Here is a 22148-nt window from a genome sequence, read left to right on the forward strand (position 1 = left end):
TGATTCTTATCTCTAATTAGTTACAGCAGAGTGCTTTCTTTTGTGCTATGATGATATGATGGCAAGAATTTATGCATCCTCACGAGTTGGTTGAGGGATAGTCTCTATGATTTTTATTTTTGAAAATGTGGGAGGAGTTGTAGTAGGTAAAAAGGAAATTCGGTCTTTAAATCTATTGATGTATATTAACTTCCACCTTAAAACATTTTTAATTGTTTGTGTACCGTCCTCGACATTTATAGCTAATGCACCTAATGAAAAAATATATACAAAATAAATTAAGATGGGCTTTCTTTGAGTTTGTCATAATTATAAATACTTTATTATTATTTGTAAAATAACAAATACACCCTTAAAATTAATGACTGTCTAACAAATACCTTCTTGTAATAGCTCATTTTAAAATGTATTTGTTAGAGATAGTTAATGTTTTCAATTATCACACACATTAAAAAATTACTTTGTAATTTACCCCATATATATATATTTACATCTAGCTCCAGTACAGGTAAATTTTACAGTAAAACCGGATTAAGCATCCTTACACGTTTTAAAGATGAGAAGAAAATCAGAGTTGAGGAACATTGGATGATGCTTACGTGTCACTGCATGCATGGAGGACCATTTTTGGATTAGACCCAATGTGCATTGGGTCAAACAGAATTACATTATTAATTTGTTTGGGTATTGTTCCATTAGGGCCCAAGTGTTTTGTATCTAAACCCTCGTCACAACATTTTAAGAAATTAGACACTCAAATTTTGATATATTTAAAAGAGTGAATTACATTACCACATTTTGAGATTAGACTAAATTACTCGTACATATTTTGTGTTTTATAAAATCATATATAAGTACATTCCTCAAAAAGGGTGTTAATTATGTTAGTGTAATGTCTCTTACAGTGCTATTGTGCTTGTAGCGTGTTTGAAGAGTATGAGAGCCGTGAGAGAGGTATCCCCCATATGAAGGACTTAACCTGTATTTATAGGGGGAATGAGCCCGTTTGCAGGTGGTGTATCCCACTCCCGGAAATCTTGCAAAAAATAGTTGAGATAAGGGATAAATCATTCTTATATGTAGTTAGGAGTTCTTTAGTAGGAGTCCTCTTTGTCCTGGGAGATCCCTCGCCTATGAGGAATCCCAACCGCCATGGAGGTCCTCCTTGCTAGGGCTGATATAGTCCGAGGTGGCTACTAGTACCTAAGTTGATGATGTGTCACGTGGGAGAATGGGTTACCACGCGTGCAGATCTTTTGGACCGAAGGCTTTAACTATGGTCCAAGTCAGGGTACCCCCAATCTCCTCCCTTTTTTTTTTGGGCCAACTTATTTTTATGCACATCAATATATTTTTTAATTTTTTTTAAAAATATTTTTTGGAATACTATTCCTTATGAATTAATTATTTCACCTATCCTCATTTTTTTATTATTTTATATTTAAAACAATCAACAAGAATAAAGTAACAATGACCTTACTGTATAGGTACTATATAATTATGTTTTATTTAAAAAAAGTATTCATAATTTTTTAAATAACCAAGAGTATTCATAATTATCTCAAATCTCATTTATTGTTATTATTATTTTCTTTTGACCCTTAATCCGACTTAATGATAGGCCTTGAACCAAAGAGCATGATTTATAGTAAAGTTTATATCTGAACAGGATTAATTATTTATGTACAGTTCCTCTTATAGACTATCATCATTCCTATAATTAGTACACATAATGAAAATTGAGTGTCAAGTTTTAAGATTGTCCGGACATCCCACAGTGGTAATTTTAGTGGTAGCAATGAGCAAGAAGGAAAATAATAGCGACAGAGTAGTTTTATGTGCTTTTCATTTTACCCTATGCTAAACTTTTGCCATAATTGGACTATGCAATGATTATCTTTTACAAAAATTGAGTATTACTTTTCCTCTTTTATCTATACTAATATAAAAAAATTAAAATTATTTTATACGTACAATTGATGATTATTGACCTTGTCGCACCAATTTTTAAATATGACAATTATATCCCTATAATTAATATGACACCATGATTATTTTTTTTTTGTTTATTTCTTTAACTATTTTTTTGTTAAAGTGTAATTTGTTGGTTTATATATTTTATTTATTTATAATATATTTTAAAATGTGCAAAAATTATTTATTATATACATGCAGGAATAACGTGTCATAACGACTAATATAAAAAGAAAGACCCTTTACACTTAAAAAAAAAGAAGTTAGTTACTCCACCGCATTAATTTTTAAGTAGGTTAATTATACCTCTAAAAATATATTTAAAAATCAGTTATAATTATAAAAGTGATACAACGTTATTTTAATACTACTGTACCAATTTTTTTTTTGTCGATAATACTTTTATTGGTTTTTTTTATTTTTCTTTTTTTTTTAAATGTGATTTGTTGGTATGTAAATTTTATTCTTATTTAATATGATTATATAATGAATAATTTTATCTAAAAAAATAAGAAATAATTGAAATGGAAAATGCGATTTACAAAATCGGAGAAGACAATTGGATCCCATCGAAATGATGATTACAATGATGGCTTTTACACCGACCATTTGATGAAGTTTGACATTTTTTCATAATTACAGCAATCCCACAATCATTTGTCTTCATCATTATGCTTTTCTGCCCCCATTATTATTATTACTATTAGAGGATATAAATTATAAATAAGAGGATATAATACAAGATTTTTAAATATACACACTTGTAATCATGTCAATAATCGCTTTTAGATGACAATATTGTCACAATTTGATTTTGATTCTTGAAAGATTTTGTGCAAATAATTGATATTTGAAAAAGGTAAAAATACAAAATACTGCACATATTTGTATGTTTTCTCATATAAAAATTAAATTTCATAAGACTAATAATAATTGAATGTCTGATTGCAATATAGATTTCACTATAGGACGCTCCTCACAATCACTTTTCTGCTCTAACTGTCATTTTTTTTTTTTTTTTGCATAAATTGATGTTTCATTGGATACAAAATCAATTTATAATAAATGATTCAAAATAAATCTAGTTTTTTTCGATTGGTTTTGCTAGGCAAAAAGGAGCAAATTGCAAAGTCCAAAAACCCTTTAGGCACATAACAACAATAACTAGTAATAATTAAAGGCCAAGTCACCATCATGAATAGTTGAAATTACTTAATTTAAGCCAACCCATTAGCTTAATTAAAATCAAGATTCTCTCTACCCACCCCACCCCTATCAACTCTCAATTATCAAACCCTAATTGGTTTTAAATGCATTAATCCACACAATTATTAATATAACAGTCCCTCTAATCCTATCCACAAATTTATTTATTTTAAAAAATAAAAAAAAAGTATAAATCCAACAAGACAACCCTACAAAAAAATCAAATTTTGATTACCTGGTCGGCGCATTATGTGGCCCAGAGATGGTCATGCCTCCATCACCATTCACCAATCACCAATCACCAATCACCACCCCTTTTGTTTATCATTTCATTTTCATCAAGGGGAAGTGGTGGGGGACCCCTCCTGCCCTCAAACCTGTCATTCTCCACCCCAATTGGTCGGTTCACATGGACCTATTATTCAACACCTTCCACACAATTCCATTTGGCCAGGTTCTTGACAGCTAATCTTTTACCCCCCAAAGTTTACATACGTCCATGCAACCATTTGGATATTACAAGTTTATTATTATTATTATTATTATTATTATTATTATTATTATTAATTTGTGATCAAAATACACTCAATATTTAATATATATATATATATATAATTTTTTTATCGATATCCAATATATTAATTTGTATAATGTGGAGTATAATGCAGTGATATATTTACTTTTTTTAATCCTAAAAGCAAGTAATTTATTATCCGTTTTGTGATCGACCATCACCTAATTTATTTATACGAATATTGTAGTTAAATTAACCATTTGAATCAAAGTGGTTGAAGAATTGTTTTTGCTATTTTTCCACCTAAAATTCTTTAAGGACTACATTAAATTCTAATTCACAACTTTTTTTAATCAAATTCAAATATAAAAATATTAAATAATATAAATTATGTCATATCAAAACGTTGATTATCCAACAAGGACCGTCACCATCGACTATCATCGTAATTTTATTAGAAAAAGTAAAATAAGAAAATATGAATAATTAACATAGAAGATAGAATTTTCCACGTAGGACAGAGTTATCACTCACTCTCTCTCTCTCCTCTATCTTGTATCAAGGCAAATAGGATATTCTTCAAAGTTCAAACAAAAACTCGCTCGCCAACAAGACGTTGCTGTTGTAAGTTTAAATTTCACAAATGTAAATGTAAATCTGTTTCTGTGATAGTTAGTTGTTTTCTCATTTAAAAGTATTTGTTGATTTGTATTATTAATATATTGAATTAATTTTTAAAAATTTAAATGTATGGAATGATGTAATGAATCACATACAATAATTATAATAATAATAATAAAATAAAAATGACTCAATTAAAACTAAAATAAATAAACCTAAAGTCCAATTAATGTTTGAGATCTCAGCATTTCACAGTATATATATGCGACGCTGACACTGCTCTTCCCACCTCAACAACAACAACAACAACGTCAATTACTTTCTCTCTCTCTCTCTAAACCTTTTCTTTGAATATTATTAATTAATCGAAAATGCCTGCAATCGCTTTCGGCCGAATCGACGACTCCTTCAGCTTCGCCTCCATCAAGGCCTACATCGCCGAGTTCATCTCCACCTTGCTCTTCGTCTTCGCCGGCGTCGGCTCCGCCATTGCTTACAGTTAATATTCGTACTCCTTTTAAATTATATTTTTTGATATTTTTGTTTATTTATTTTGATATATACATATAAATACCTCATTTTTTGGAAGGAAAATTTGATTTTTTAAAAATTGTTACTTAATTAATTAATTAAAACAAGTGATTAGTAAAATTTAGAGCCATGCATGCCCATGCAATTAGCCATGTCATAACTTTTTTATATATTTCTGGGATGATCGTTGTTTACAGACAAGTTGACTTCTGACGCCGCCCTCGACCCGGCGGGCCTGGTGGCGGTGGCCGTCTGCCACGTGGACAGATCACCATCCTCACCGGCATTTTCTACTGGATCGCTCAGCTTTTGGGCTCCACTGTCGCTTGTTTCTTGCTCAAAGTCGTTACCGGAGGATTGGTGAGTCCATTTTTTCAAATTACTCTAATTTTAATTTTTTATTCTCTTTAAAATAACTTTTTTCTCCCCAAATACTAACTCTTGATAGTAATGGAAAATTTACAAAACAAGTATTTTTCAACTATAATGAAATTTTTATATTTTATTAATTTTTATATGTATGACACGTCCATAAAATTAAAAATATATGCTGTATATAATATAAAGTGAAATAGAAATTTAAAAGTTCAATCTAATATCACTGTCCAAAAAGGTTCAATTGGGACACAAAATTAAAAGGAAAATTGAAATATTTTATCACAATAATTTTCTTATCTTTTCTACACAGTAGTGGCACACAGCACATTCGATGTGGGTGCAAAAATATTTAAAAATTATAAATAATTAATATTTTTATTGATAACTTGATTTATTATGGAAATATTGGCTTCAAAAATATAAAAATGCCAAAATTGAGAAAATTATCTGATGGGTATTTTAGTAAATTTATTAAAATATTAAAATTACTAAAATGACCAAATTTATTTGGAAAGAAATAAGGTAAAGGATAAATTTATTCAAAAGTTGGTACAACCACAAATAATTACGTTGATGTGATGATTGATTTAATTAATATAATGCATTGCAGGCTATTCCAACCCATGGTGTGGGCGCTGGTGTTGGAGCCATTGAAGGGGTAGTTATGGAAATAATCATCACATTTGCATTGGTCTACACCGTCTACGCCACCGCAGCCGATCCCAAGAAGGGCTCATTGGGTACTATTGCGCCCATTGCCATTGGGTTCATTGTGGGTGCCAACATTTTGGCTGCAGGCCCATTCTCCGGTGGCTCCATGAACCCGGCCAGATCCTTCGGCCCAGCTGTGGCCGCCGGCGACTTCTCCGGCCACTGGATTTACTGGGTCGGCCCACTCATCGGAGGCGGCCTGGCCGGACTCATCTACAGCAATGTGTACATGCAGCACGAGCATGCACCACTTGCCAGCGATTTCTAAATTTGTTGATCGATCGAGGGGTGGTTCTGCAATTTCCCATTTGTTTGTGGTCCAAAATGCAAAATCCTTTTAGATTAGGGGGCTTCCCTTTTGTTTTCAATAAAAGGAAGGGGAAATTATTTTCTTTTCTTCCTTTTCCTTTTTTATTTTTAATTTAAATTTGGTTTGGGGTTGTAAAAATCCATTTTCTTGGTGTAATGAAGGTGGTTGCTTTGTGGAATGATTGAGGGATTTGTTGAGGATTGCAGCCATTATTTGGTTTCAATGGATGCTTTTGGTTACCCTCTTTTCATGCTTAATTTATCTCAATCATCATTAAAAAAAGAAATAATTACATTCATACTCTTTAATTTATATTTTATTTTTATTTTTTTTTAAAAAAAAAATATGTACATTTACCAGAAACATCAGTATCACTTACACAAATAATTCCTATTTTTTAAAAAATTACACATACACCCTTAGAAACCTTAATAATATTATTACTTTTTTGTTCTCATAGTTGGTTTTTGTATTATGCAAAAAATAGGGGTGATTTATATAATAGAGATGGGTCAGGGGTATAAATGTAACTATCCCACTTAAAAAAAAAAGAGTGTAATAACGACAAAAGAGATTAAAAATTAAATTATCGTTATTGATATAATTAAGCAACAGCAACTTTAATTTTGTTAAAATAGTGATTTTTATGACAAAGTGACAGTTATTGTATAAAATTATCCCTATTAATAATCAGTAGTAAAAAAAATTGTATGTCACTATAGATATTTTTTTTTTTTTTGAAAAGATAGTTAATTACTAATTAGTGTACTATATTTGCTTTGTCAATAAATTCTCACCCTAAGTTTCGTTAATTTATCAATTGCAAGGGAAAATAGTATTTTTTTTTTCCTCTCATATTTTAAACACGTAGCCGCTATGCTTAGCATGTGCCTTTTTCCTCAAAATACTAATAAAATTTAAATTTTTTTATAACTTATAAGACTTTTTATGCTAATTTTATAATTAATAGGATGAAAAATATTTCGACCCTAAGATATAGGACAAAAAATATCATCTCTCCACAATTGTATATAACAATTTAGATAAAATTTATAAACATATTCTCATAACCAATGCAATTTTAATTCTCAATGAAAAAAGATTGTTCTACATAATTCTAATTAAATTGATTAATAACCAATAATTTCACCCGCAAAATTATCTAAAAATAAAACCAGTTTCTCTCTTTTCTTATTCAATTATTTCCAGAAAAATAAACTCGAAATAACATCGTAATCAATTATTTAATTAATTAATATACATTTATTCATACATAAACGGTCTGAATCTCATCTTCAGGAGGCTCTTTCCCGTAAGTCCATTGATGCGCTTTCCATTCAGGAAGCTGTTGGATCACAACCTGCCACGTTTCCCCCACAAACTTTATTTTGCTCAAAACATGAAATTAATATCAAGAAAGTTTTGGGGCCATTTTCTATTACTTTATTCATCGGGGACCATTTTGATCAAATGAACGGAAAATTACAACGAACACCCCTAAAATTTGACATAATTATAAATATTTTTTATTATTTGAAAAATTACATATACCTCTAATGTTTGATGAAATGATATAGTTTTTGGATAAAATTATGAACTTTGTCCTTACTGTATTTTTTTTTTTTAAAAAATGGATGAGATTGATGCAAAATTTTGAAAATTTGTAAAAAGAATTAGTCTGTAATAGCCCACAAGAGCATTTTTGTCAGTTCATTATAAAAAACTAACTGAAATTAATGAATTGGACTAATTTTTTGATGGCTGTTAAGTCAGAATATTGATAATATATAAAATTATAATAAAATATTTGTAATTATGTTAAATTTTAGAAAAATTGATCATAATTTGACCTAAAATGAATAGCAGAAAGAGTTGGAGAAAAGGGTAAATGACAAACCACTCCTCTGGAATCTGGTCTACCAACGGTGGTCTGACAAGCAAGTCTCCAGTTCTTGGGATTCTGCAAATCGCATTTTCAATTCAAGTAACTCATGAGTATACATTTAACGACTCTTGGCGTAGTCCTACGTATTAAGAATAAAGTTTCTGAAACCACGACTTATGAGAAAACTTACCCTTTTGAGCTTTTCCTTTTCTTTGTCTGTGCGAGGGCTTAACAACTCCTTTCCTTCAACAACCTACTACAGAACAATTCTTAATTAATAAGAAAGAAAATAAATTAAATAAAAAAGAATTGGTTTGAATCAGAGTTCAGTAAAGTCAGAGTTGTCATTTAGTGAATACTGAATTAAATTTTTTATTTTAAATTATTATTTTTTATTTAAGCTAATATGTGCAAGTCACGAGTGCATAATATTTCTTTAACTAAAATAAGCGACATAACTTTTGTATACGAAGTGTGTCCAGCTCTAAATGAAATAAAAGATGCAATATAATTTGAAATAGAAAATTCAAATCGACCAAATCTTTTGCACTTATCATATAATTAAATTTACATGCTTAATCATATTCTTAATTCTATAAGTCTAGTTATTTAGCACTTTACTATAATTTATTGAAATTGTAAAATGGTCCTTTTATTTTTTTGATTTTATGATTTTAGGACAAATTAGTCGAAAAGTGGCATATGTCAGTTAAAAATAGGGAAAACACTTATTTTTTGCAGACGTGACAAACAAGTATGGCATGGCAACTCATGCCATGTGGGCTTTTTTGTTTTGTACATCACCAATCAATTGCCACATCATCACAATTCAACCAATAAGATGTGTTTCCCTAATTTATAACTTTTGTATACTAGTTTCCGATTCCAGCCAAATTTGTTCCCAAATCACGAAATAAAAAAAGTGAAGGATCAATTTACAATCTTGACAAGTTATAGGATTAAAATGCCAAAAGTGTATAATTATAGGACTAGAAAGAAAACTAATATTAGGCTTGAAAAAGAAGAGTGTGATTGATTTTAAGCTAATTGGAAATAAAGATAATAAATTAGTAGAGATTGATTAAGAATATAAAGTTGTAATGGAAGGGATGATGACCTCAACAATGCAAGTCCCACAAGTTCCTCCTCCCCCACAATTCAGCAGAGGTCTAGCCTGCAAACACACAAACCCTATCTCATCAACACTTGGGACACCCGACTTTCTTAAGCAAAATGGAGTTGAAAGTGGTCGTCTTACGTACATATGGACCGTAGAGTTCGACGTCGTTATCCAACATTACGTCCCTAAGTTTCTGACCTCCACAAGCCCTACGATAATGCACGTCCGGCGTTCCATCGGGAAGCAAAACCGGCTGCATATATAAAACGTCATCGGTCGAAACGTGTAAATTTGTGGCAGTTAGAATTCACTTACACTGACAAATGCGAAGTTGACAGCAGCAGGTTCTTCTTGTGGAGGTGCTGGTTGGGCGTCGTTTGAAGTTTGAACGGCTCTGATTTTCTTGAGTCTAGAGAAGGAAAGATGATGATGATGAAGAAGAGGGGGCTTAGATGAATTGAGAGGGTGGTTGTTGGGTAAGTTGAATTGGAGGGTTGATGATGATGCCATTGTTGGTTTGGATAAAGGGGAAGGTTGAAGATGGAGGATAGTAGAAGATGAGTTGGGTGTATGTATGGTTATGCTTCTTCTTCATCTTATCACTTATTCTTTTGGATCCATCCTTTCTCTTGTAACCTGTTTTGTTATAGAGAAGAAAAAGGGCAGTTAAGTAATTCAATTTAGTTAAAACGGACGCTAGAGGAAGGGGTTGAACCTTCGACCTTGTGGTTAACAGCCACACGCTCTAACCAACTGAGCTACTCCAGCTGCTCGCTTCTATTCATACCAACCAACAATCCATCAATTGCTTACGATCTATCAGAGCCGGTCTTAATATTTATTTTTTTCTTTTGGTTGTTTTTGAGCAAAAAAGCAGTCTTTCACAATGTCCCAAGTATTACACATTTATGACAAGGGTAAGAAAATGGGAAGACAAATGCTCAAAACCAAGAATAAAGTCATATATATCCGCCTTAAAAGATTTTAAATTAGGCAAGTGCAGTATCCAAATTCACATCCTCGGATTCATCAACAACCATTTCATCTCTAAACAAGAGTTTTAAATACGGCAGCACCTTTGGAAGAACATGTATATCTGCCAAGTTTACACTCATCATATCAAAAGCAATGCAAGTTTTATGCATGTGAGTTTCGTCAAACACCGGAATCTTGGGGTATCGTTGGCTGAAATGAGTAAGGATGATGCGATATGCACCAGCAGAATCTCCTACTTCCACAGCTTCCTTGGTTGTGCTGTGGTTTCGTGCAATGGCCTCATCCACCATGCTATCTTCAAAAGTCGCCTGCAAAACGAGCGACATGTTTGGTTAAAAATCATAGCTGCTTTTCTCAATCACAAAACATCAAAACATTCGACAACAGGGTGAAAAATCACGACATCAGAAAACTAGAAATTCCAGCTCTTGATATACAAGATTATTACATCATATATCTATACCTTTTTTAGCTAAATTTTCCAGATGTTCAACACTATTTTTATGATCATGCCGAGAAGTTACTTTAATGATCATTGAAAGAAGCTGTTCAAAAGTTTTGTGCATGATTCATCTTAAAAGCCACTTCAACCGTACAAGAAATTAACATTTCTTCTCTTAAGACAAGTTTGACATCTTTTTCGTTGTAATTTCTTGCAGATTATCTGAAAATTACGACACTCGACAAACTGAATAGGTGTATAAAATCTGGCAGGAATGATTCTCTAATGAAATTGAAGCATGCTGATAAGTTTTTTACATCACTTGCCTCGTGAATAAGAACAGTTGCACCACGAGAAGCCTTGACAAGTTCCGGGCAAGGCCTGGTGTCACCTGAGTACACGATTTTCCACCCAGGTATGGTTTTTCCAACTTTGTTGATCCTATTTGAGGCTTGCAATACAACACCAAATGCTTGTGGGCAATGCACCACAGGAAAACTTATCAACGCTTCTAATCCAGCTTCTGCAAGAACCTTCTTCAAGGACTTGAGGATAGGAATGGCAGCAGCAATCTGAGTAGGACTTCCCGGCCTTTTCCAGAAACTCTGCATACGGCTTCCTCTAGCAAACAAAGTAGAATCAACATTTTCACCGACTAACCCAACTGTGCTTCCATTCTTACTGCCCTGAGAGTGCGCAGGACTTTCTTGCACGGCGTTGTCTTCCTTTGATCCTAAAGCCTCAAGCGAAGCTTCTGTTGTATGCCAACAATCTAGAAACTGCATATCTAGATCCTCAAGTCTCTGGTAGGCATCGAGAAACCTCTTGAGCTGCCTAGGGCCGACAATGATGATAGGTTCATGTAGTACTCCTTTCAATAAATCCCGTCGCAGAGCCAGGATTCTGACCAGGCCCGTATGATGATCAGCATGTATATGTGAAATCCAGATACATTTTAAACCTCTTACAGCTTCATCAGCACCCTGGACACCAAATCTGTAGGCAAGATATTTAAAAGTATTACATGCAAATCATAGAAGAAAATGAAAGAGAAGCTGTGGAAAGATGCCAAACACATGGATCAGTTTAGCTCTACCTTCTTTTTAGCTGTCCCAGAGTTCCTTCGCCACAATCTAAAAGTATACTTCCCTTTGAAAATAAATTGATAAAAATGGAACTAACATTTCGATACTTCGAGGGCTGAGAGGAACCAGTGCCCAGAAGAACAATCTCCATTTCTTCTCTAGTTATATTTTCAAGACAGCTAGGAAGTGTACATTCATGCAACCATGGCTCCTCAGTTATAACTGTTTCAGCATCCATCGATGCTTTCTCTGCACAAGTATCTCGGTTATCCAACCAGAACTGGGTTACTTGTTGAGAAGCATCTCCAATCTCAGGAATCTCAGATAGTAGCTCTTCAATGATCTCTGAAGGAGATGATAAATTTGGTATACCCGATTTGTCAAGTCCAAGATTTGCATACGGGCGCAGATGGAACTGTTTAACATACATACACTACATCACTAGCAGACTTGAAAGAGGTGCTCAAACAATCGACAAATAATCTAAAGATTCAATCTCAAGCAATAACCATTGATTCAAACAGGAGTCTAGGCTGAATAGAAAGGAAAATCCACATTTATACGGACAAGTTTGGCCAAAACGAGATCCAGTTTGGGGATTAAATGAACCAACTATTTCAAAGTTAACCACATAAAAGATGAATAACCAGATGTCAACAAACATTCCGGGTTGCGGATACTATCAGGGGATTTTTCATACCTTGAGAAGATTCTCTGCTGGAATTGATTCTCTGGTTGTTGGCAAGAGACTCTGACAAGACGCAACTTAAGAGACTCAGTAAGCAGACAAGCTTTTTGCTCATAATCACTAAATTAAATGCATTGTTTCAGTTAATCTAAAATGAACTACAACATCTTGGAAATAGAATAAAGTATACCTTATCAAATGCTATTGCTTCAGATGACACGTTCAGGTTCTGCAGAGACCAAAAACCAGGAGATGGAAAAAATTGAGGACACAGATAGTTAAGACGTGCTGCAATTCTAGCACTTGCTTTTAAAATTGGAACCTCGACATTTTTCCTGGAAAATATTGAGATCCATCAGCTCTAACTGTTCAAGCAGGAAGCAACTTACAAAAAATTCAAAAACAGAAATTCATCAAAGCGACCAACATTTCATGCCCTGCCATAATATGTTGAGCGGCTCCAAATTTTGACATCCACGTTTGGTAATCATCTGTCTTTGTGACGAATGAGGGACTTAGGTGAATCACACAATTCACAATTTTGGAACCTTCTGCTACGTCATAAGCAGTATCTACATAATAAGGGGTAAGACATTGTAGAGACAATAAATCCTGCAAATGTGATGACGTTGGGCAGTCGACCAGCAGTACAATAGGACCAGGAACAGAAGGACCAAGCACATCACTTGGGTGTACCTGAACATCACAAAAGGGTTCAATAGGATGAACCTGTGGGTCCAACACAGTACAAAGCTAAGTTCAAAAGGTTTAAGCATTATGCATGTACCATGATATTTTCACGATCTGACTTAACAGAATTTCCAAGTTGCAATTCACGATACTTTGGGCCAGGTCTTAATCCAAGAGCAGCAGCTTTTTTGGGGTCAAATTTTCCCTTAATTTCAGGCAATTCACATATATAAATAACAGAAACATCACCAGGCTTAGTCGAGTTCACACCAAATTCTGGAGAACTCAACTCATAAGATCTTTCCTTCATCGAGTCAGAAACTTCTATACATCTTGGTCTTAAGAGTACAGCTGAAATTTTGACCACTTCATCATCAATAAGAACAAAAGGATCATCAAACTTCCTTGACATGTTACTGGAAGATCCATTTGGACCAAGCATTGGACCAAAACTACGCGTATGAACCATGGCAGCATTAGGGATGAAAGATTTCATAGCATCAACTAAATATTTAAAATCCGAGGGACCCCATACATTGACCTGAGCAACGAAGCGGCAGAGTTATAATTTCACAAAATCAGAAGTTAAATAATTCGCAATAACAGAACTTGAAGAAATGTGAATTCGAATTAACACTTACAGACATTCCTTCATCCCCCATGCCAGCCAGAGTCAATAAGAGACCTGCAGTGAGAAAGTAAACACTAAACTTTTAACCGACTTATCAGTTCCCTCAGTATCATTGATCATAAAAAGTATGAGAAATAAAACAAGGTTATACCATTCGCTCGGAAAAGAAAAAGAAAGAAATCTGAGAAAATAAATAGGATACCTGGAAGTCCACCAGCAGTTTCTGAGCAGACACGTGAGAGGAATATGTGATCAATCTGGAGAAATTTTATAGTAAATATGTAAGAAGATCCGCCCTTGTAATAAGAGAGATTGAAGCATATGCATGTTTAGGCATAAGCTACCTTCGATAATTTGATTTTGTGCTCACTGCAAAAGCGTTGCAGTCCCTGGAAAAAAATGACAAAGACTGAGAAATAAGAGCAAGGGCTCCAAATATAATTCATCCTAAAGATATCTAAAATCATAAAACTTTTAAGAAACAATTGCTCGATAGCCAATACATTTGATGCAAAAACCATGGTAACCGTACCAGACATAACACAGGTCCATTCCACAGCCAGAACAAGCCGATAAATAAGTTAATAACTATGGAGAAAGAAGAGTAAAAGCCATAACATCATTACAATCTTCCTTTTCTGTTTTGTATTGTGTTTCCCAGATTAGAAAAGCTAACCAAACTATATAAGTTACTTTAGTAAGTAGGTGTAACATTTAACAGTTGACATGTCCCCTCTCCTTTTCCAACTCTAGTTACAAGTGGATGAATATGATTCTTCATGATTTTCTTGAGGAAGCATTTACTACAGCCTCGTTATTGACTACAGATATTTTCCAGGTTTTATCTTCTCTATGAATCAACTGTACCCCTCCTGTCAAACATTCAACTTCCGGTTCACAAGATGCCAACTAAAACATGTAATATATCAGCTAAAAGTTTCAAAATTTGAAACAAAATTTCCTCGGAATATCATATGACCACATCGTAAACTAAGTATTCAGCCAAATTCCTTAATCAACAACTAAAAGAATAAAACTTCTCCCTATGGCCACCAAATACTGATTTTAATATTTCGATTTAGCATACAAAACTTGAATCGAATCAAAGTAAGCTCACTTCTCCAGCATTAAATATAAATCTTTGCTTGTCAAAAAACAGCAGCACTGATGGTGATGTATCTTGAGTGTCCATACCAGTCCCAAGAATCTGCAAGATAAACAGATTTAAATTTAAGCATAAAGAAAAAAGAAAAGTGAACACGTTAAAAATACCTATATCCTTAAAATCAACAAATATACTTTCAGTAAGTAGGCACATGGATTCTCATCATCATAGAATAGTTCAAATACAACCCCGACAAAGATCAGGCGAAATTCCATATTAAAATGCAGGGCTTCAATACTCTAACTCATCAGAGCAGAACAAAAACACTCCTCTATCCTTGACTACTTCCTTTCTAAGTCTCCCCGATATTCCACTCATAGTATATGTTCTAAATACGAAACGGAAATCCATCCATGTAAACCCCGCCAATGCCATATTTATCACATAAGCAAAAACCCAAATACAAGAAACAAATTTTAAGCATATAAGTCATACAATCAAGCAACCTAGTGTTACCTAATTTGGTTACTCAACCACGCAGCACAACATCATCAGAAACAAAAACAAAAGCCAATTCAAAGTATCCCCTTACCTGAACATAGGAAATTGTATTAGCAGGATTCAGCTTTCGAACTTTAAGCTGCAAATTCTTTTTGGGCCTATCACTCTCATCTCTACCCTCAGCCCTCTTTCTATTAAATCCAAAAACCTCAGTTGCACCTTTTGTACCTGCGTCCCTTTCTTCCATCGCCAAGAAACCGCCTTTATCACTACTTTTATCCTTCTTCTTCGAAGTCTCTCTAGAAGTACTTGTGTTCCGATTAAAAGAACGGGAATTCTTGTTATTGTTACCCGTGCTATGCGGTTTCTTGGAGTAAGCCGAAAAAGCGGCAAATGGGAGTGGGGGTTTGAGGGAGAAAGCAAAGGAAGAGGAAAAAGTGCGATTTTTACGGAAGAAAATTGGGGCGGCGGAGAAGGGATGGCGATGATGGTAGTTGGCGGAGGAGAGAAGGAGGCGAAGGTTTGCAATCTGGGGCATTCTTTCTTATTTATTGTTTGAAGATTTGAAGGGTTTAAGGGGGAGAAAAAGGGCTCCAACTCAAAACCCCATTATCCATTTTGTTGCTCCCTTTTTTCAGAAATTGATATTGCCTTCTGGATTGGATAGCAACTTTCTAACACTTTTTTTCAACTTTTTTCCTGAAAGTAATATATATTCAATTAGTAATTCCTAGTTATTAAAAACACTATGGTCAAAGTATAAATATCTCCCCATGTAGTTTCTCGATTCTTAGTCCAAATATTGAAGACACTAATGCGATTGTCATGACACACTTATGTTTTTATAATGTAATAAATATCAATAAAATCTGTTTATTATCTAAGATCTACCTTTTTATCGTACTGTATACCATAATTTCTGATCGAAACTCTTACCAGAGTTTATTAGAAACCTAAGAAACAAACAATTTATGGAATTTACATTTCCCAGATATAGTTACATGTATTGTCAGAAATAGTTCTTTAAGGTCCCGTTTACTTTTATTATTGAGCCGAATAAAAATGGATCAAAGGCCTCCACTTTCATGTAACATTTACCTTAAATAATAGAAGCCCGATGGAAATAAATAAATAAAAATAAAAATCGAAGCCCGATGGAAATCCAGAGGCCTTGGACTAGTAGGTCGAAATGCCGAGGCCGAAACATATAGTACATCCAAGCATAAAAGTTTATTAAATTAGCTATCCCTTATGAATTAATGCTATCCATCAAATAGTCCATCCAAGGCAAGAATTAGAATAAAATAAAATAAACGACCCGTAACTCTTACAGGAATGATGTATAACATACCTACTTATATATATGTTCATTGTCTATACACAGAAAATGGGGAAAAAATTCAGGTGGACCGGGAAAAGTAACAGCATTTTGCCGAATTCACATGAGATATTCAGTAGGGTGTTTGATTAAACGAGTTTGGAGGTAGCATCTGCAACATGGATACGCTGTACTTCCATCTTCTTTGTTCTCTTGAGTTGCTTGGCTAAGTTGAGCCGTTCCTCCGAGTAGGGAGAGGGAATCTAGTCCAGGAAACGACCATGTCAGCAACAAAAAGGGAACTACAAGAAATACACAGGAAGAGAGTGTGATAGAATGACTTACCAAATATGGCATGTATCTCTTGATTGCAGCAAACATGGCTGCATGGCCTACAGCAGAAACCTGATAAAAAGAATAAGGCTAAAGGTCAATTACATTCCTAGTTTATGTCAATTATGTATTGGATACACACAAGACAAAGCAATGCATTTGCGATGTTGATGTCTTAATTCTCAAATGATAATGATGTATATCAGGAAATTTACTCGTGCTGTTGAAACATTACCAAGATGCCGGCTTTTGTAGTAAGTGTGTGCCTTTAAGCAATGGACATGACTGTTATGACAGAAATGTAAGAGTAGATTGCAAAAAACTTCTAGTAAACTAACATGTTAACCTGAAAGTGTACTGCAATATCATTATAATCTTATAAAAGTAGATAAATTCAAAGGATTGGCCTGAAACTAGCTTACAGGAAGTAGCATTAGTATTGTTATAGGGATAAGTGTGGCAATGTCAGAGAGCGTCCTTCGCATCTTCCTGGTTTCCCGTTTTGTGACTTTATCGCCGCATAATTTCTTCACCATAAACCTCAATGTGTCCGAGATGTCTACAAAGAGCAACTGAGTACCAATCCCCACATCCTACAACATAAACTTTAGGTTTCAGATTAGCGAGCACCATAATTGAACACAGTAGACACACAGGATTACTGGACTTACAACACTGGCAGCAACAAGCTTCATAGCTGACTTTTTGAGAAAATTTTGTTGGACAGACTTTGATGCAGCAGTATGATCCAAATCAACCATGGTTTCAGCTTGAGTACCAGATGAGCTGGTGGCCTGTCATTCTTAACAAATTATTCATGGTACGATCATTGAAGGGACTGTAAGCACATATAGTGATATTTGCTTATCAAGAAAATTCTTGAGGGCAATTTGATAACTAAAAGTCAGGAATTTATCAAGAAATGTTTCCTCTTCTCTTCTATTTTCTTGTTAACTTCTTCAGAAAATTCTCTTACTCTTGTCAAGGTTAACCTGAGGAATCATATTAATTCTCAACAGAAGGCAACAGAAACTTGGTAGTAAAGTGGTATGTATAAAGAGGTTTGCTTGTTTTTGCCCTCTGTCTAATACTTGCAAGTAAATCATCTGCTTGGCTTATCATTTCCTTTCATTTTGTAATCAACATAGCATGCATTCGCTCATTATCAGAAAAATTACGCCACTAAAGTCTCAATTAATCCACCTAAAAAGCCACACCTGTGTCTCCAGAGAAGCCTGTCGATGTTTCTCTCTACTTCTCAGTTCATCCGGTCGCTGCTGTGCTGTTCCCTTAATCAGAAAAGGTGGTGTTGAATTGGGTCCATTTCTTTCACCTATTTTAGGCAGGTCACTGCTTGAGAAAGTTAACAGAAGAAACTTTACCGTCAAACCATAGACATGTTCTTATTCGTCTGAATTTTGCCAATTTATCTGACATGGCATCCAGCAGACCTAACTTACCTTGTTCTATCATAAGTGGCCCAGTGGTCTTCCAGACACGTTGATAGCAGGCCCTGACTAAGGACAGAAAATCAACTCTGAGCCCTGATATCAGTGTAGAAATGCTGAAAAAACCATCATAATGGAGTGTTCATCACCTCTGAAGCAAGAATTCTAACAAATCCGGATCTAAGGTTTGCTGTGTTGAATTGCTATAATGAGCAAATCCTGAAATTACATCATAGCATACGGTAAAAACAGTGTAAAAGATAATCTCCTTTTCTGCCTGGATGGGATGGTATTTAGATCTCCTCCTTTCTTGACATAACTGGCAGTTATACGCAGCGAAAAAGTCGAGCCATCCAATTTCATCGATAATTACCTGTTGACAAAAAACTTGAGCCACCTTGTTTTACTATAATGTTGTCATGTCTTCGAAGCAAACTCACCTCCATTAAGAGCTGATACACCGACAGGGTTGAAAATTCCGGATATATGAAGAGGATGCCACACTCTAAGTAACTGCAAACATCAACTCCTGTCATTCAACAATTAATTAAGTCAAAGTAAAAAAAAAAAAAAGAGTAAAAAAAGAAAGGCAGATAGAGTATGCCTGAGAAAATCTTGTATTTGCTCATCGATCTCCTTTATATTGTGTCTTGACAAGAACAATCTTGATTCTCTTCCTAAATAAGCAAATAGAGCGAGAGTAGCCAAACTATTTTCTTGAACCTACAAAACCAAAAGGACGGTGTATTCCTGGAATATGACTAACAACGGATACCAAACAAAATAATTCTGAAAAAATGCCTCTCATGATTTTAGAGTAAAATTCTCTATAAATGAGGAATCTGGACGGGGATCTAATTCTATTTATCATCTTCCACTGCAATTGAAAATTTTTGTAGCTAGATACAAAATTTAAACTAATTGCATGCTGGAGAATCCGAAGGTGTAAGAAACAAGATGGAACTTGCTTAAGAATGTGGGAAGAACCTTGTCGGAAAGATCATCTCTGGCTTTAATGACACTCTCTCTTCTGAATGCAGCAGAAAGTTTTTCCTGAACCAGTCCAATCCAAAATTCTATGTCTTCAATAGTCTTACTCGGAAGGACCTTACTTCCAAAATGGGACAGGAAATCCTCCTCAAATCCAGCCTCAGTCGCTAAGTGGTGCAATTTGTCAACAGTAACTTGGTTTTGTGCCATATTCATGAGCTCTATCATTGCATCTTCAATTGAATTTGAGAAGAAGGAACAAGAAATTCGCCCTGAACCTAGTTTCCCAATGGCAGCACAACAAGTGATGGCCATAATTGTTCCTGCAACACCACTGAGTTCTGTGCGTATTAGATTTCTCTGAACTGCCATGTAGACATGAATATGGTAATTTCAGAATATAATATTTAGGATTACTGTGCATCATTAAATTATACAATGAACAAACCTTCCAGCATATTCCACGGACCATTTCTTGAACAAAGGCATAAAGACTTCAGCTACCCGTGGAAGCTCCACTATTTGAAACCACTGTACCAATTTTGGGTTCCTTGCGGTTAGCTGACTTTCAATGTGGTCACGTAGAAAATCTGTATTTGGAGAGAGGCTGATGCACAAGGAAGAAGAAATGTCATAACATGGGGATGGCGATTCTCCTATAGAAAAGACAAATGAAAACTGCAATATGGAGCAGAATCTTGAAATTCAAAAAGAAGGTTGGCCGCACTTGGATGAAGAATTATGAATGTTCACTATTTTTCTTCTTACACAATGAACATGATTAGACGAGGCATACAAAGAAAAGAATATACATCGATTTGTGGCTTCGACAGATATACTATGTATCTCATGCATCTAATAAATAAAAATTTTCCATGCAGTCCCTTTTCTTACATCTTTTGAACAGGAGACGGGTTGTTGCAGCGATTGTGAGAAAGAAACAGTTCCACTTCTATTGCTGCTTTTAGTAAAGCATATGCTGCAACCTGGATGAGAAAACCTGTAAATCAATTTATCCCGTTCCCCTCATTTACCACAAAGTTCAAGTGCTTCAATATTTGAATTAGAGAAGTATACTTCTAATTTGATGTAGATCACACAAGCGGATTGTCAATGCACATACAATGCGTAAGGTTAATTGTCCAGTAAAAAATACTTTCTCATCATTTGTGTGTGCACACTACATATACATACATATGGTATACCTGATATGCAATGTGTTTATGCCAGGCATGGACGTCAACTCCATTCCACGCCATCGCAACTGCTGGCCCAGTTCTAGCCAAGTCAAGTGTCTCTATTCCAACCGAAAAGCTTCTGGCAGTTTCATGCAACACCCGTACAAGATGATTCACCCGATTAAACTCCATTTGTTTATGTTGAGACTTGCCCAGAGAATACTCATTGTCTGAAATGCTTTCACCAGAATCCGCATTAGTTGCCGTGGATGAAAGTGCTCCAGGAGGAATCCATTTTGACAATGATATTTGGGATGCCGATGCATGTATGAGTAGAAATTGCTTTGTGAGGGCATTCTTCGCCAACCGACGCCTCTCCTGCTCACTCACATTTATTTTGGATGGTGAAATAGTCTTGAAACTTAACCTATCCTCTGATAGAACAGCTTTTCTGTGACAAGAGAACAAGGGTTTCAAGATCTTATTCCAGCATTTGAACAGAAATGAAAACTGTGAGTTCATGTTTCCATCCTCTGGAAATTCCTACTGGTTTTCATTCCCTTGAGTGTATGGAAAAACCCAATTCTGGAATCTTCCAAATTCATTTGAAATCTTGAATCTCACCAATAACATTTTCTGAAAATGCTTAGCCCAAAACTCTGAAGTTGAAAAGACCTATGATTTCACTTCAGAACGCTGAACCTATATCCTATACATATCCCTGAAAGAGTTGTCTATTTCCACTGAATTTTTCTGTAGAGCATTAGCAGCAAGCATAATTTCTAATTCCCAAAAGCATGGGTTGACTTTATCACTATCTTCGCTGAATCTACACTTAATGAAGTAAAAACAATAAACACATTATCATTGCTTGCGTGTGTGCGTGTGGAAACAAAAAGAGGAAAAGAGCTTACGGGTTGCAGAAGTTGGAGGATCGTAGAGAAAAGTAGGACGCCATGGAAATAGAGAGGGAAAGGAGAAGGGGTTTGGTGGGCTTATAAAAAAATGATATTCAAGCGAAGACATCGAGGCAAGGAAAAAAGAAAAGATTAAACAAATCAAACCAGAGTTGAATAAGATGGTATTTCAAGCGCAACGTCATAGAAATTTGCTCCCACAGCCACCACCAAAACCATCGGCTCCCAGTTGTTAATCCATCGTTTTCAACCATCCTTGGACTGATTTCCCATCAGAAGTATCATCACAAACGTACAACGTTAATTGCTTCTTTCCAGCTGACATATATTCTTATCCAGTTTTCTTGGTTTTATACTGCAGGATTGAACTGCACTAGTTGAGTTGCAGATTGGTTTGAACGGGTGAGAGGGTTCAACATTGATCTGAAACATTGTGGAAAACATTATTCCCTCCTCTTTGATGAGACCCTTATTGAATCATAAGCCTTTTCATCCTTTGCATTAGAGGGGAGCAGCTATAGAGGATCATTTCTATATGATACATACAATGATCTATTTCAAATAAACCCAAAATGA

General features: G+C 34.7%; 4 protein-coding genes and 1 non-coding gene across 8 annotated transcripts; 1 reads left to right on the forward strand and 4 right to left on the reverse strand.

The window, feature by feature from the left end:
- LOC105157663 (aquaporin TIP2-1-like) lies at positions 4587-6484 on the forward strand. Its single transcript, XM_011074094.2, is given in 4 exon segments — positions 4587-4813; positions 5044-5103; positions 5106-5206; positions 5835-6484. Coding segments are annotated over 4 exon segments (657 nt in total). The 5' UTR covers positions 4587-4686; the 3' UTR covers positions 6204-6484.
- On the reverse strand, positions 7460-9894 carry LOC105157664 (photosynthetic NDH subunit of subcomplex B 3, chloroplastic). The gene is made up of 6 exons (XM_011074095.2): positions 9566-9894; positions 9393-9503; positions 9248-9304; positions 8321-8383; positions 8143-8205; positions 7460-7605 (listed from the first exon to the last, which is right to left on the reverse strand). The coding sequence occupies exons 1-6, from the start codon at positions 9758-9760 to the stop codon at positions 7513-7515; spliced, it is 582 nt and encodes a 193-aa protein (XP_011072397.1). The 5' UTR covers positions 9761-9894; the 3' UTR covers positions 7460-7512.
- TRNAN-GUU lies at positions 9945-10018 on the reverse strand. The gene has a single exon. It is a non-coding gene; the product is annotated as a tRNA-Asn (tRNA).
- LOC105157665 (tRNAse Z TRZ4, mitochondrial) lies at positions 10189-16068 on the reverse strand. Its single transcript, XM_011074098.2, has 12 exons — positions 15480-16068; positions 14900-14989; positions 14127-14171; positions 13985-14039; positions 13793-13836; positions 13249-13692; positions 12889-13157; positions 12652-12796; positions 12474-12524; positions 11785-12188; positions 11015-11684; positions 10189-10554 (listed from the first exon to the last, which is right to left on the reverse strand). The coding sequence occupies exons 1-12, from the start codon at positions 15924-15926 to the stop codon at positions 10240-10242; spliced, it is 2979 nt and encodes a 992-aa protein (XP_011072400.1). The 5' UTR covers positions 15927-16068; the 3' UTR covers positions 10189-10239.
- Positions 16600-21978, reverse strand: LOC105157667. Of its 4 annotated transcripts, none has more exons than XM_011074102.2 (14): positions 21570-21978; positions 20683-21106; positions 20372-20463; positions 19926-20084; positions 19475-19811; positions 19092-19210; positions 18928-19000; positions 18637-18860; positions 18500-18552; positions 18257-18372; positions 17711-17833; positions 17462-17632; positions 17052-17111; positions 16600-16969 (listed from the first exon to the last, which is right to left on the reverse strand). In XM_011074102.2, exons 1-14 carry the CDS (start codon positions 21611-21613, stop codon positions 16856-16858), a joined length of 2109 nt encoding a protein of 702 aa, XP_011072404.1. In that variant the 5' UTR covers positions 21614-21978; the 3' UTR covers positions 16600-16855. The 4 variants fall into 4 exon arrangements, with proteins under 4 accessions (XP_011072404.1, XP_011072402.1, XP_011072403.1 ...); XM_011074100.2 differs by having other exon boundaries at positions 18257-18321; positions 18422-18552; XM_011074101.2 differs by having other exon boundaries at positions 18257-18389; positions 18500-18556.

Source organism: Sesamum indicum, linkage group LG3 (genome assembly GCF_000512975.1).
Source record: "Sesamum indicum cultivar Zhongzhi No. 13 linkage group LG3, S_indicum_v1.0, whole genome shotgun sequence".
NCBI classification, from domain to species: domain Eukaryota; kingdom Viridiplantae; phylum Streptophyta; class Magnoliopsida; order Lamiales; family Pedaliaceae; genus Sesamum; species Sesamum indicum.

Coding starts and splice junctions, on each gene's coding strand:
- LOC105157664 (XM_011074095.2), bottom strand. CDS start 9,760: ATGGCATCATCATCAACCCTCCAATTCAACTTACCCAACAACCACCCT. Junction 9,504..9,565: donor TCAACTTCGCATTTGTCAGT/GTAAGTGAATTC, acceptor TTATATATGCAG/CCGGTTTTGCTTCCCGATGG. Junction 9,305..9,392: donor TCGAACTCTACGGTCCATAT/GTACGTAAGACG, acceptor GTGTGTTTGCAG/GCTAGACCTCTGCTGAATTG.
- LOC105157665 (XM_011074098.2), bottom strand. CDS start 15,926: ATGCCCCAGATTGCAAACCTTCGCCTCCTTCTCTCCTCCGCCAACTAC. Junction 14,990..15,479: donor ATACAATTTCCTATGTTCAG/GTAAGGGGATAC, acceptor TTTATCTTGCAG/ATTCTTGGGACTGGTATGGA. Junction 13,837..13,984: donor AACTGCTGGTGGACTTCCAG/GTATCCTATTTA, acceptor TTCTCACTGCAG/GTCTCTTATTGACTCTGGCT.
- LOC105157667 (XM_011074100.2), bottom strand. CDS start 21,613: ATGGCGTCCTACTTTTCTCTACGATCCTCCAACTTCTGCAACCC. Junction 21,107..21,569: donor TCCTCCAACTTCTGCAACCC/GTAAGCTCTTTT, acceptor CTCTTGTCACAG/AAAAGCTGTTCTATCAGAGG. Junction 17,633..17,710: donor AGCTTGTTGCTGCCAGTGTT/GTAAGTCCAGTA, acceptor TTTATGTTGTAG/GATGTGGGGATTGGTACTCA.